General features: G+C 36.3%; 1 protein-coding gene across 2 annotated transcripts; it reads left to right on the forward strand.

Annotated features, from left to right (window-relative positions):
- On the forward strand, positions 1-15769 carry LOC131015594 (CHD3-type chromatin-remodeling factor PICKLE-like). 2 transcript variants are annotated; one of them, XM_057944028.1, is made up of 31 exons: positions 1-238; positions 359-513; positions 1788-1925; positions 2035-2189; positions 2496-2657; positions 3212-3453; positions 3541-3636; positions 3713-3849; positions 3939-4151; positions 4242-4349; positions 4978-5028; positions 5114-5213; positions 5883-6025; positions 6102-6199; positions 6335-6473; positions 6554-6723; positions 7386-7452; positions 7540-7662; positions 8947-9056; positions 9139-9217; positions 9867-10064; positions 11680-11830; positions 11920-12022; positions 12164-12238; positions 12942-13003; positions 13106-13182; positions 13678-13802; positions 14261-14723; positions 14895-15021; positions 15216-15289; positions 15369-15769. In XM_057944028.1, exons 2-31 carry the CDS (start codon positions 361-363, stop codon positions 15627-15629), a joined length of 4200 nt encoding a protein of 1399 aa, XP_057800011.1. In that variant the 5' UTR covers positions 1-238; positions 359-360; the 3' UTR covers positions 15630-15769. The 2 variants fall into 2 exon arrangements, with proteins under 2 accessions (XP_057800011.1, XP_057800012.1); XM_057944029.1 differs by lacking the exons at positions 1-238; positions 359-513 and having other exon boundaries at positions 2485-2657.
- Positions 15770-15871: the final 102 nt, after the last annotated feature.

Here is a 15871-nt window from a genome sequence, read left to right on the forward strand (position 1 = left end):
CACATGAAAATACAAATCGTTTTTGTAGTTGAGTGAGAGAAGTGAATTCTCACATCAGCTGCCACACCGCCACTATAAATTACAGACCGAAGCAGAAAAACTATACTCACTCTGTCTCAATCAAGCTCGCAGGTGACCGTATCCCAATAACCCCACCATTTTCTCTCTCGCCCGCTCTCACCGCTGTCTCAATTCTTCCCTCATTCTCACTTGCTGTTCTTCTCAGTGGTGTTGCCAGGTAAGCTCGCATCATGAATTAATGCAACCTTTCTCACCCCCATTTACAATTCCAATTAATTCGACTTCGGAAAACCTTTATTTGTGTCCAATTGTGTGTGTGTGCATGTTGTTGGTGCAGAAATGGCCAGCTTGGTCGAGAGACTGCGGGTTCGATCTGATCGGAGGCCCATTTACACCCTTGACGAGTCCGACGAGGAGGCTGATTTCGTGAAAAGGAAATCTGGGGTCGGCCCTTCTTCTGATAATTTTGAGAGATTTCAACGCCCCGATGTGGTAATTCTGCCTCACGCCCCTTATTTGATGCACTTTCACGTTAATTGTGATCGATTACACGTCCCTCTTCGCCCTTCCCCTATCTATGCATTTATTTGTTGCTCTATCCCTTCCCTCACTCTCTCTCTCTCTATGTGTATACATGATTGTATATATATGTTGGTGCATGCCTTGTATGCCTGTTTCCCCAAACGAGTGTGCTGCTTAGCTGACAAGCACTCCTGCTTCATATTTTTTTTTTTGGGTTCTGACTTAATGGACCTGAAAATGGCTGAATATTGGAAGAGGGGGATATTTCCTGATGTTCCGTTACTAACTTTGCGAATTCTCTTATTTATGTAAAGTAACATACACATATTATAAGCAACAACATCGTGTGAGATCGGAATTTGGATGCCATTAATTATTACGCGTAATTGTGGGAGTTTTTTCACTGAACATAGTTTGTTGCAGCATTATTAATTGAGGTGGTTGTTCTAATGCTCTAAGAAAATGCTTTAATTGTCGTACGGGAATTGCACGACATGTGCCAATGTACCCTTCAGATATTCTTTAGGGGTTTTTGGTCGTTTGACTAGTTTCTATGTATATCCTGGTTCTATTCTCCAATTTTGGATTTAATGTATTTTTTTTCATGTTTTTTTACGCCCAGTACATGAATCTCGGCACTTAGGATACGTCCAATATATAGTAGGCATCACAACAGAGATTGTTTTAATAAATGACTAATTAATATATGCTGTTTTTCGAACTATTCTCTGTCTTGGGCGTGCAGGAATAATGCTAACATGCCATGTTATTACACGTGGCACATATCGAGTTATAACTTGTTTCTTTCACTATAATTTATAAGTCTATAGATCCTAGCAAACAACCTCCACGGCAACCTTACTTTTCATTGAACAGGCTGATGAACAAAAAGGATCAATTTAAATTAGATGGACACTTACACTTTATGCAACTCAATTAAACATACAACATAGAGGAGCTACATAATGAAAGAAAGTTGCTTCGTAAGATTGGGTAGCCGTTTCTTTGCGGTATCTAACCTTCCAAATGACGACAAAATTTCAGAATATCTTTCACTGGATTTATTAGAAGCCATGTTGGTAACTGAGAGTGCATCTCATATTTTATCAATTTATGGATTAGTTGTTGAAGTACAAATTTATTTGTTGAATAACTATACAATAATGCTTAGTTCAGATACCTTTATGTTACCACTTCATTCTTTATTTCTTTTATTTACTTATTTATTTTTTAATATTTTACAGAAGGAAGGTTTATGTCAAAGTTGTGGAAAAGATGATGATCTTTGGAGCTGTGAAACATGTACCTATTCTTACCATGCCAAGTGCTTGCTGCCAGTACCAAGAGGTCCTGTTCCTAGCAGCTGGAAATGTCCTGAATGTGTATGTTGTTGTTGTTGTCGTCTTTTTTTTTTTTTTTGGGGGGGGGGGGGTGGTGGTCAGAAACACTCACTTGTGATCTGTCTCATCATGGTTTCTTGAACTTTGACAGGTGGGCCATCTGATTGAGCTTGATAAGATACTTGACTGTGAGATGCGCCCAAGCACTGTGGATGACAGTGTTGCATCTGAGCTCGGCTCTAATCAAGTTATGATGAAACATTATTTAGTAAAATGGAAAGGACGGTCCCACCTTCACTGCGTATGGTAGGTTTTTGTTCTGGCCTTCCATGTTCATGGTTCTTTTACAATTTAAGGCCTTACACTATGTCTTCTCTCCAATCACTGCACCATTGGCAGCTTCCAGCTGTCAGTTATTTGGAGGAAGACAAATGTTTCTTTCTTAGCATTTTATTTTCCTTATTGCTCACATGGCACTTGTGTAATTTCTTTGCAAAAGAAGACCAGCCTGACTTGGAAAAAAGGAATGTGCCATGTAGCGATCATTGCAGTCTAATTCTCTTCTCACATTTTTCTTAATCTCATTGTGCTGCTGTGCGAGCATGATTTCAGGGTGCCGGAGAAGGAATTTGTGAAGGCATACAAGTCTAATCCTCGTCTAAGAACTAAAGTAAACAACTTCCACAAACAAGCTTCTTCATCTAATAACGCTGATGATGAATTTGTTCCCATCAGGCCGGACTGGACAACTGTGGATCGGATTATTGCTTGCAGGTGCTTTAATCTTTCAGATTAAATCTTGTAACTTTGCCTCAACTTTATCGTGACAGTTTAGTACTGTATTTTGGTTATTCTTGTAATTTTTCCATTTTGATCTCTTTCATTGGCATTCTAGGTTAGTCATTAAAAAATTCAGAGACGTATAGAGTTGCAACATTTGATTAATCATAAGGACAAATGATTCTGCCTACAGGCTACTCATTGAATTCTGGAGTGAAAGATTTAGTCAATAGTAGACATGCCTAGACATATTTGACAACCCTACTGTTATAACTTGGGAAATTAACTTTGAATTTGCCTCCAACTTAAACTTTAGAAAGTCGGTTTTTTTAGTGGATCCTTCATCCTTGCCTTTTGGGTCAATATTTTATATGCTTTGAGGTAAGATGTAGCTGCTGTAACAAGCATAGTAGTTTTTTTTCTTTCCCGGTGAGCAACATGTTCTGTCTATACAGTCAATTGGTTGCTTCTTGTGTTACTAATGTAATTTAGTTATGTTTGGTTCATTTTTCTAATGCCATATGCTGCCGTATTATTCTGAATGCCAGGGAAGTTGAACATGGGAAAGAATATCTTGTGAAGTGGAAGGAGCTTCCATATGACGAATCCTCATGGGAAGTGGAATCTGACATTGCATCATTCCATAGTGAAATTGAGAAGTATGACAGAATTCAGTCTCAGAAGGTGTCTGCAGGAAAACAGAAGAGCAACCTTCGTGATGCCATGGAAGTAAAGAATAAGCACAAAGAGTTCCAGCAGTGTGAGAGCAGCCCTGATTTTCTTTCTGGAGGTACATTATGCTTTTCATCGAGTTGGGTATTAGGCTAACATTTCGTCATAACTAACCCTTCATTTCGACTCTCTGATCAAATTCAAGGTTCCTTGCACCCATATCAGCTTGAAGGGCTGAATTTCTTACGTTTTGCTTGGTCCAAACAGACCCATGTGATACTTGCTGATGAAATGGGACTTGGTATGCAGTATTTTACTTGCTGTTTCAATTTCCTTCCAGCTCACAAATAATTTTTTACAATTGTTCATGAGTGCAGGTAAAACAATACAGAGTATTGCCTTCTTAGCATCCCTTTTTGAGGAGAATATATCTCCTCATCTTGTGGTTGCTCCTCTTTCAACATTGAGGAACTGGGAACGTGAGTTTGCCACATGGGCTCCTCATATGAATGTTGTAAGTACTTGTGCTTTTTGGTCAGGGTAATAACAAATTGTAGCAGATTCAGTTGTGACTGTAACTAATCAAAAGTTAAACTTTTGCAGGTGATGTATGTTGGCACTTCCCAAGCACGTACAGTTATCAGAGAATATGAATTTTACTATCCCAAAAATCACAAGAAGAGCAAGAAGAAGAAAACTGGTCAATCTGTCAGTGAAAGCAAACATGATCGAATAAAATTTGACGTGCTTCTGACGTCTTATGAAATGATTAACATGGATTCAACATCTCTGAAGCCTATAAAGTGGGAATGCATGGTGAGATGATATCACCATTAATGCTGATTGGTTTTGATCTCATCTCATCTCATACTTTGCTCTGAAAGTCTGTTCATTACCTCTTTGTAGATTGTTGATGAAGGCCATAGACTTAAAAATAAGGATTCAAAATTGTTTTCTTCATTGAAGCAATACTCTAGCAGACATCGTGTCCTGCTCACTGGGACTCCTCTTCAGGTAGGCTGATTCTATAATGACATACGTCTTTCTATTCTAACAAACATCACGACTGTGAATGATGCTATAGTTGTGCAATACTGTACCAGAGATAACAATGGAGTGTGCCTAAAAAGTTTTTAGAACCTTAATGATCTTACGTCAAAGCCCCTTTTCCATTTAAGATTAGTCAATTAGATCAAGCTCCATCCTGCTGGAGAACCAGTGATGCTCTCAGCCAAGGCTGAAGCATTTTAGATGATTGTATTCATTTCCTACGTCTATGTACTTGTCTATATTTATGCTTTCTATGAATTGAGTCCCCCTCACGGGAAGGTTATTATCACACTTGATCTTCTTCAAATTTTAATCCACATCAGTCTGGAGAGACTCGTTGGATGTAGAAGCCTGCTTGTATGCAGTTTAACTGCTCGTTACTATTAGACTTTATTAATTATGCCAGCATTGCTTCCGTGGTATTTACAATTTTGACAATCATCCGTAGTCATGTATCCAAAATTGTATCTTCTAAAAAATTCTCGATAACATCGCATGAAACATGCATTTAACTAGTTGTCTAGTTTAATCAATTCAAAAAATTTATATTCCATCTTGCCACTGTAATAATTGGTGAACTCATGCATTGCAGAACAACTTAGATGAGCTTTTCATGCTTATGCATTTCCTTGATGCTGGGAAGGTTAGTGCTCATAAGTTTAATTACATTATCAATCATGACTTGTTTATGTTTCTGCTATTTGATTTGATATCAAAATCCTTTTTAGTTTGCAAGCTTAGAGGATTTCCAGGAGGAGTTCAAGGATATCAATCAGGAGGAACAAATTTCTAGGCTTCACAAGATGTTGGCTCCACATCTCCTCAGAAGTATGAACACATACTTTATGCTTTTTGAATTTATAGTTGTAATTTTTGCATTTTCATGTAATGTACTTGTGACTTCTGATGAGTCTACGATGTTGTCAGCTTTTGAGTTTGTAATCACACTCCCGTTGTATAATCATGTCATCCACTCCCTAACTAAGATGTGAACCCATGGCTGTTAGTTATACTGCAACATAAGTGTTATGCCAGGAGCATAAGAGATTTTACCAGCACCTCAAGAGATAACAAACAGTCGGTGGGTATACAATATGTGCTGGCATTTGATGAACCTCTTACCTATCAGAATCCCGGAACAGTTAAATAATGCAAATTATACACAAACCAATATTTATGGGTATTTTTCACATTGTACTTCGAAATTTGAACCCAAATTTCTACTAATCAGCTACACCTAAAGTGCTATTGTAGATTGCATAAATCAACTCTTGTACGTAGTGTATTGGAGTATATTTCAATTGGTCTACGTCTACTTTGACTTTATTAGCTGTGAAAGCGAGATGTCTGTAGGCTTTTTAATTCTCCATTTGTTATTTGTCTCTTGAGGCTTTATATGTGTCTACAACATTATAAACTTTCAGTTATTTCTTGTATTCTTTACTCTACATCATACCCTTATCTATCATCATGTGGCTGTGGACATTGAACTTGCAGGAGTGAAGAAAGATGTCATGAAGGAGCTGCCCCCTAAAAAGGAATTAATACTTCGTGTCGAATTGAGTAGCATGCAGAAAGAGTACTACAAAGCCATCTTAACTCGTAATTATCAGATACTAACTCGCAAAGGAGGTGCCCAAGTAAGATAAAACAAATCACTTATTTGTTCTTCCTGTAACAGATAACCTAACCTAGGTTAACACTTTTGTTTGCTAGATTTCCCTTATAAATGTGGTGATGGAACTGCGCAAGCTTTGTTGTCATCCATTTATGTTGGAGGGCGTCGAACCAGAAGATACTAATGAGTTTAACAAGTAAGTACCTCACTCTGGTTTGCTCTTGTTTTTTATTGGATGAATGTCAGAAGGAGTTAGTGCCTGAATATTATGTTCTTTTTTCAGTTTATATCTCTTACATTTTGCTTCGGCTCACAATGATTATTATCCCAGGCAACTGTTGGAATCCTCTGGAAAATTGCAACTCTTGGACAAGATGATGTTAAAACTCAGAGAGCAGGGCCACAGAGTTCTGATATATTCTCAGTTCCAGCACATGTTGGACTTACTAGAAGATTACTGTAACTATAGGGTATGAGTAAGCAACTCTATAACCTCAATTACCTTGACATGTGTCGGGAAACTTCTTTTGATACATGGTTCTATTTTCAGAAATGGACATATGAGAGGATTGATGGAAAAGTCGGTGGAGCAGAAAGACAAGTTCGCATTGATAGGTTCAATGCGAAGAATTCATCAAGATTTTGTTTTCTATTATCAACTAGAGCTGGGGGTTTAGGGATAAACCTTGCTACTGCTGACACAGTCATTATATATGACAGGTAATTCTGTTTTAGGGTTCAAATACATTTGGCTGCATATTATGGCATAACTTCGTATTTTATGTGTCTGCATATTATGGCATGACTTATATCCCAAGTTTTACGGGGGGCTATGCATATCCCTAATGTTGCCTGGGGATATACTCAAACCCTGATATTCTCAATCAAGCATGTACACCACTGGTTTCCTTATTTTAAAGTTTTAGCTTTACTGGCTATTTGCATACAATAATTTTCTCTCAAGATTTTAATGCCTTAATATCATACTTAACTCAGATTGCAATCTTATCGGTTTTTTTCTCCTTGCAAATAGTTTGGAGGATGCCTAGTTTATATTTTGCACCATTTCGTGTCAACTCCCACAAACAAAGTGACACTTGGCGCAGCGGTTCTTTATTGTTATGTGGCATGAGATAGATTGCATAGCTCTACTTTCATTTGAATGAATATCTTTATAAATATGTATATTTTTATGTATATTTGAGGAAAATCTCTTTAAGAATATTCTATATGTCCTAGAGTTGCGCATTGTAGTTGTGCTTTCAATAGCCATGGTTACTTAGGTGCATCTGTATATATAATTTTCTGTTCATCATGTCTGTTTTGCTTTTGTATTTTGAGAATCCATATTTTTCGTGTAATTAATCATCCAAATTTTGCAGCGACTGGAATCCTCATGCAGATCTACAGGCAATGGCAAGAGCTCACCGTCTTGGTCAAACCAATAAGGTTAATGCTCATTTTAGATAATCTCTTGGCTTCAATTGGCTATTTTCCTTTTCAATGATGAGTCTTAACTCCTTTCTATATATGCAGGTAATGATTTACAGACTAATAACACGAGGAACCATTGAAGAAAGGATGATGCAGATGACCAAAAAGAAAATGGTTTTGGAACATCTAGTTGTTGGAAGGCTCAAAGCTCAAAACATTAACCAGGTAAAATTACCCGGGTCTAATACTAGTATATGTAGTTTGAGTATCGCATTTTAAGGCATTGAAGATTATACAAGTGGACAGTTTACATTATCGGAATGGTTTATCGCAATTGAGCTTCTTTCAATTTCATACACTGCCCTCTATTTGCAAAAATCAGCTTATATGTGAACTTTCACATATAATATTGTTGATTCTAAAAGCTCTATGTATACAGATGCGTACATGCAAACACACACAAATGTAGGCATTGATCTTTTTTTTTTTTGCTGCATTTTTAATGATACTTCTAAGCAGATTTGTAGCACATTTCTCAAGTGATATTTATTCTACGCATTATTGCCTATCTTGCTCTTAGATTGATTTGTCAAGTTTGTGGTGTAATAGGTACTTCGTTTTCTTTTTCTTTTTTTAAATAAGAAAATAGTCAAAATACATTTGTTAGGTAAGTAATACTAGTAGGTATTACAAAGGAATGGGAAATGAGAAATTTCCAAAAGGTGAATTCATCCTTACTATAAATTTAACTCTAGTAATAAGCAATTTTGATCTTAAAGATTCTTGTTTATCCTAGAAGATTCTCATATTCTTTGTAACCACTATGACCGACATAAGGCTGGAATGATGATTCCCCATAGCTATCTTTATAAACTTGTACACCGATGGTTGACACAAATTTAATGTTTCTATCTTGTATTTATATCTCACTTCAACACACTATTGGGATTAGTTATGTGTGTATTATATGTATAATAATTTTCTATACATTTCTACTGCCGCGGTATCTAACTTTCAATTAAGTTTCTACCCTGGAACGGCAGCATCACATTCATTTTTGGCTCCACTTTCACCTATTTACTGTACATTTATAATGATGTTCATATCAGTCATTTCATTTGCCAGAAATCTGCCTCTAAGTACATGTGATAGTATTAAATGCTTGCATTACTTCCCTCTATATGTTTAATCATCATGCAGCGTGCATTCATTGTGAATGAATTGGTTTCCTTTAGCCACGCAGCATCTAGATATGTGGATGTTGGAAACTTTTTTTGACAGTTCATTAAGAGGTTTAGCTGTAAAATCCTATAGGAGTTCCCCAATCTTGATGGGCAAATTCTTTGTTAAAGGAACACCACCACGAGAGTGGTTCTTCATTTATTGTATTTCTTGTAGTTTATTTGTTTTTCTCAGGGATATTTGTTGCCTTGTTCCCTATCAAATGGATTTCTGGTTTGTGTACTTTTCCGAGGTTTCTTTCCTTAAGATACTTGTATTTGAATGCAGGAAGAATTAGATGACATTATTAGGTATGGCTCAATGGAGTTGTTTGCTGATGATAATGATGAATCAGTAAAATCTCGTCAAATCCATTATGATGATACTGCAATTGATCGGTAAATTAATTTTTCTCAAATATTCATTTGGATGTTATGATTCACTTTTGTTGCCAATCTGAATTTTAAATGTTCTATGTAGATTACTTAATCGAGATCAAATTGGAGAGGAAGAGGTGTTAGATGACGAAGAGGAGGATGGATTTTTAAAAGCTTTTAAGGTTCATAATTAACCCACCTCTCTATCTTATTTGCAGTGTTTCCATAACAACCATATCATTGCATTACCATAAATTCTTGGGGGAGGGGGATTTAGTCCTTTTGGTGCTTTTCTATGTACTTTTCTCTTAGGGCGTGCTTGGTTGGCAAGAAAGTAGTGTTAATTGGTTGTGGTTCACGTGGGTCTGTGCTGTTGTGTCATGCGTTCTTTGTGTTAAATTCGGTCTATTATAATGAAATGGCAGAGATTACGTTATCTGGATTACTGTTGACAATATCTGAACTTATGGCTGGATATAATATTATCCAATTTGCTGATTATATCACAGTTGTCTATTTCAAAGTTCAAATGATGGGCAATGTAATAAATGCAGAGTCGAGAGTGAGTGTTGATATAATTAATGACTTTCCTTTCTAGGTAGCTTTTAATTAGGTTATTACTCTCGTGTGGTGGGCGGGGCTTCTCTCTTATCAGGTTGCTTTAGCATTCTTAGAAGTTATTATGGGATGGGGCTGATTTTTTCATCGGAACTTTTAGTTTTTGAAGCTTTTTGACAGTTTTCGATTCTTCAGATTTGAGTTTTTATATCTCATCTGTATGTTTTTAATTTGAATCTCCATTCTAGAGGAGTTTAATGAAATCAATTGCAGGTAGCCAACTTTGAGTACGTTGATGAAGCAGAAGTGGCAGCTGAAGAGGAGATAGCTGCTCCACCATCAGAAAGTAAAGCTTCTGTAAACAATCCTGAGCGGGCAAACTATTGGGAAGATTTGTTGCGAGATAAATACGAAGTGCACAAAGTAGAAGAATTTAACGCTATGGGCAAGGGAAAGAGAAGCCGCAAGCAGGTACTCTTTGTTGCTTATGGGAATATGACCACTTAATGAAATTCAAGAATAATGATGACTCAATTAGCTGTGCTTCTCTGTGATGCCATTCCTAATTTCATCAATATGCTTACTTGATGGGAAAGAAAAAAAATAGAAATTAGAAAAGTCCTTCTCATTTCACCAGTCACAGAGGAGAGAGAGACTGCCATAATTTACCTTTTCGATGAAGATCTGTTTGTTTCATAAATCATAATGTTGGAGTTTAGAATTGGTTAAAATAAGAGCTGATATTACCATAATTCTAGGATTTGAGCATATGACACATCAAAAGTTCTGAATAAAATCAGAAACCATGTTAACAAGCGCACAGGTTTAATTTGGATCTTGATAATAATGGTGGCTATCAACTAGAATTCATGTGTTGCACCCCTAAAAAAAGAATTTAGAGTAGCACTCCTGCGATGCAAGGATAGGTATGACAATAGTGTCCATTTTTTGGGTTGCTAGTTATTCTGTCCTACTTTGAGTGGTTCAATCGAGGTGACTTGTTTGCTCCATTGTTGAAAATTGTTATTAATATAATATAGAGTATTTGATAGTTAGATTGGATTCTGTTTTATTTATGAAATATCCAATATTATATTGGCAATTCACATTACTTTTTAATCTCAATTTGTTTTGACGTAGTATAATATGTGACATTTGTAGAAATTAGATTGTCAATATATTAAATATGGATAGTAATTAATAAATTATATTAAATATTATTTCTAAAATAATACATATACATAAAAATGAAACAATTCTTATATTCTTAATACGTATAGTTCAGATTTGCAAAACTTTTCTAGGTGCTTTATACCTGATCTAACCTTTTCAAATACAATGTGATATTACATCAGATACTTGCTATATATGAAAATTTGATAATCAATATATCATAGATATAATATTATTAAGTACCTATGAATTACATTATCATCGTATATAATAAATATTTAATAGATAAGTGTATGCATATCAATACAATATACTACCTCCGTCCACGAAAGAACTTCCTATCTTTCCTTTTTGGGACGTCCACAAAAAAACTTCCTACCTATTTTTGGACTATACCCCACCACTTATAATTACTCTTACTTTTCACTTTTTCACAACTCTCAATATAATTATAACACATTTTCACCACTCCCAATACACTCAACAACCTTTTCTCCACTTTCAAAACACTCAACAATCTTTTTCTTAAAACAGGTGCCACTCCCTCCTAGGAAGTTTTTTCGTGGACGGAGGGACTAGGGAGTACTAATGATTAATAGAGATAATGTAAATTATGTAATAGTACATTAACATTTAGTGAAGGTTGGATAATAATGTACTATATTTATAAAATCAAAAGACAGCGAGTACAAGGTAGGGAAAACTATTCTTATTACTTTTGGGTGTACTTTGTAACATACACACACACATACACACATTTTTATATATATAGTTATAGTTTTGGCATCAGTTGGAGGGTCTAAGGGGTTTCGGTACCTGAAGGGAAGGGTAATGCTTCAAGTTTCTCTTAGTGGAGGAATGTTTGTAAAACTCTTGTTTATTTTTTTCATTAGATTTTATATGGTCTATACAGATGGTATCTGTTGAAGAAGATGACCTTGCTGGTTTGGAAGATGTAAGTTCTGATGGGGAAGATGATAATTATGAAGCTGAGTTAACAGATAATGAGACAGCTTCAGCTGGAGCTGCTGCTGTAAAGAAACCTTACAGAAAAAGATCGCGTGGTATTGTCTTAACTGCTTACTAACATTAGTTGATTATAAATCACAACAAGATATCATAAATTGTTTTTTTCTTTATTTTGTATCGATAGACACTTCAGAAAAACTTCCTCTCATGGAGGGTGAAGGAAGATACCTTCGAGTACTTGGGTTTAATCAGAGTCAGAGGGCTGTGTTTGTCCAAATTTTGATGAGGTATCATTTGTTGCTCATTAAATTTATTTTAGCTCCTTCTCTTGCTTCCCATCCATCAATGATCTATCTCACTAGATGATATGCAGCCACCTTGTTCTTATGTTGAAGAATAAACAAGCTATTTGAATTTCTTTTCTGCAGATTTGGTGTTGGAGACTATGATTGGGCAGAGTTCGTTGCACGTCTAAAGCAGAAGTCCTTTGACGAAATCAATGAGTACGTAATTGGTTATGCTGATTTATTCTTCTCTACATTGAACATTGAAAATGTTGGTTGAATCAGTATCCGTGTTTGATTTGCATAAATGAAGAAAAAAATGTGTTCGATGACCATACTAGTTCCTGAGAATACCAACGCTTCCTGCTTGCATTTCTCCTTATAATTTTGATGTGAATGATCACCCTAGAACTTATTATTTCTTTTCCAGTTTCTGTAGAAGATGTTATCTAAGATAATGTAACACATCTATATCTGTGTTTTGATGATCATACTGGTTCCAGAGAAGCACCAACTTTTTCTGATTGAATTTCTTTGGAGAATTGTCATGTGCATGATCACTGTGCCGTAGAACTTTGTATTTCTTGTCCAGTTGCTAGTTTATTCTTGTTAGTTTTTCTGAAAAGTGATCTGTACAAGATGTTGTTAAAGACCATATCTATTTTTATTTTGCTTTTTGCTACTACATGTTCTTCTCTATATATTAGCAACTTGACAACTTGGCAGATGTTATTTTAGTTTGATTTGAGTTTTAAAGTTGTAGTTATGCAAAAATTTAGCTTTTCATTTAGGTTGCTAACTTTGTCTGCTGGAGCTGAAATTGCTGCTGTGAAATGCTTCACAACCTTTGTGGCAAAAAATATTTCTGAGTACTTTTTACAGGTGTACACATGGTTTTAATTTGTATGTTTCTGTTATGCAGTTATGCGAAACTTTTCTTGGAGCACATGTGTGAAGATATAAATGACTCCCCTACATTTTCAGGCAATTGATTACTTTACAAGTCTTTTCAGCTTATATCTGTCCGTGCATTAAGTTTCTTGGCCTAAGCCAGATCAACTTATTCACAGTATCCCTTGGCTGCAGATAATGTACCCAAAGAGGGACTGAGAATAGAGGATGTACTCGTCAGAATAGGAACACTAAGTCTCATCAGGGACAAAGTAAGTTTTGTATCTTGGATAAGAAATACTTATTAATGACTTGTTCTATTAGTTATTCAGTAAAATGTCATACACTTGGCCCCTCTTGTTTTATTGGATATGGAGGGGAAGATTGCTTTTATCTACTGCATGTCTGAGCTAGTTGTTTTAGTTAGAAATGATTAGGTAGATAGTTGATGGGATACTTACTTTTCTTGAGGGCAACCATAGGCGCATGTAAAATGGGCTGGGGTAACGTTTATTATTGGTGTACAATTACACCTTTATTATATGTATCAGGTGTTTCATGCTCTTGAGTAACCCCTTTTTTGTTGCATTTTGAATTGTAAGAAATGGATATAAGTTCTTACCTTTCATCTTTACTTACTTGGCCCTTGGTGTGTGTGTGTGTGTGTGTGTGAGAGAGAGAGAGAGAGAGAGACTTCTTATCTTCATACTTTTTAGGTTAATCTGTACTTTCGATCTTTGTTTGAATGTTTATATTTTGGTTTACAGTTAAAGGTGTTGTCAGAGGGCTCTACTCTTTTCAAGGATGATATTATATCCCGCTATCCAGGATTGAAAGGAGGGAGAGTTTGGAAGGAGCACCATGATAAGTTGCTTTTGCGAGCAGTAATGAAGTATTCGTTTTCCCTTCCTAGAGCTTTTACATTACTTTTTTTAGTTTTATTGTACGAAAATATAGCCAATTGGGTAGATTTTAGGAGCGTTTAATCAAAAGACTAAATTGTCCAAAGGTTACCCGACTCTGAAATAAATTGTGATGGTAACTGCTGAAAAATGGTTGGGTATGTGGTGCTTTTACTTTAAGCTATGTTAACTTCCAACAAAACAAAAATTTACATAATAAAACGAAAATTCAACTCACACATGCTTAGGTGGGAAGTCAACTTATTTAAGCAGGCTGCATGCCATTTGATTGGATTAGCCGTTCTGTGACACATTCATGCTATTGGGATGGAATGGGGTGATTTATGAGGAATGTGATTGGATATGGGATGCGATTTAGGCATATTGCTGATTCTGTGTACTTGATTATGTAAACCTGATTTGATATGATTTTATCATCAAATATCAGACATGGTTATGGAAGATGGCAAGCAATTGTTGACGACAAGGACTTGAGAATACAAGAAGTGATCTGTCAGGAGTTGAACCTTCCTTTTATAAATACACCTGCCGTAGGAGCTGCTCAAGTGCAGAATGTTACGGGGAATTCTCAGGTCCAGGTCTCTGCTTCTGGAGTTCCTCCGCCTCAAGTTCCCAACCCGGGACTTTCTCAGTCAACAAATGGTGTGAACTCAGAACATGTTGAAGCACCTGGAAATGAGACAAAAGGGACTACTGCAGGGAGCGAAGCTGCTGCTGATATTGTGCCTGGAGCTACTGATACTAGTACTACAGCCCGATCCCAACTTTTTCAAGACCAGTCCATGCTGTACCATTTTAGGGAGATGCAGAGAAGACAGGTTGAATTTATCAAGAAAAGGGTTCTGCTTCTAGAGAAAGGTCTGAATGCAGAGCTCCAGAAAGATTATTATGTAAGTCCTTTTTAATGTTCCTCTAAATTTTGTTGCACTATTTGTTGCAGCTGTGGAAAATGCTCTAGTTCTAATTTTACCGTGCTTTAATACTGTGCTGATTCATCATCTAATTTTGGTTCAGTTTGATCACATATTTTGCTTCTTTAAATAAAGGGTGATTTCTTGCAGGCTGATGAGAAGCCAAATGGAGCTCCAAATGAGTACACTGCGCGTAAGGTCACAGATGCAGAAAATCCATGTTCCGAGGCAGTAGATACCAAAATGATTGATCAGTTGCCCAAAGTTGAAATAATTTGTAAGTGATTTAAGTTCCATCCACAAGAATACCAATTAATACAGAACTATTGAGTCAGTTTCAGATATTCTTAAGTTTGAGATATTTGAAATTTAACTTGTGTTTCTTGTAAAACCATTTCTGATGTATGAGAGTATTTTGTGCTCTGACTGATTGCTCAAAGGTTGACTTGTATTAATTTTGAGTGAATGCAGCTCCTTCAGAAATCTCGATATGTGCGTGTGACACAAAACCAGAGCGCTTAGACATGGCTAGGCTCTTTAACGAGGTAAATCATTGGAGAAAAGGAAGTTTGTGCATAAGCAGCGAGCAAAATAATAATTTGGTATGCGCTTTCTCTATCGCAGATGAGCATGATAGTGAAGGACAATGCGCCAGATTCAGGTGAAGCATATGCAAGTATGGAATTGAGAAAAAAGCTTGGCCCCCTCAAAGATATGAGTGAAGAGATAAACCAGATACTCTCACTAGTCCAGCCCGTCGCAGATAGCAGCCAGGCCATGGATATAGAGCCAAGTAATGCTAATGTGGCGGATGCTGCTGCAGAAGCAGAAGCATTTGGTAATGGATCTGACCATATAAAAATGGTGGAGAAATCAAACCCTTAGGCTTAGTTGGTGGTTTTGAGATTGTTGTATGTACAACTAAATTACAGTCTTTTGTCTGTCTGTTTGTCTGTAATCTTTAACTACAGTTACGGTGGTAATAGTCTACAGTAAATCCCTTGAAAACACCTATTCAGTTTCCAGCCTTGCTTACATGTCTTTTTTTTCTTTTCTTTTTATCTATTCCTGCTTTAGATATATGCTCATTTTGAAGCACCAAGCTCTGCTGATAAAGGCTTTCAAAA

The sequence above is a fragment of the Salvia miltiorrhiza genome, chromosome 3 (assembly GCF_028751815.1).
Source record: "Salvia miltiorrhiza cultivar Shanhuang (shh) chromosome 3, IMPLAD_Smil_shh, whole genome shotgun sequence".
NCBI lineage: Eukaryota > Viridiplantae > Streptophyta > Magnoliopsida > Lamiales > Lamiaceae > Salvia > Salvia miltiorrhiza.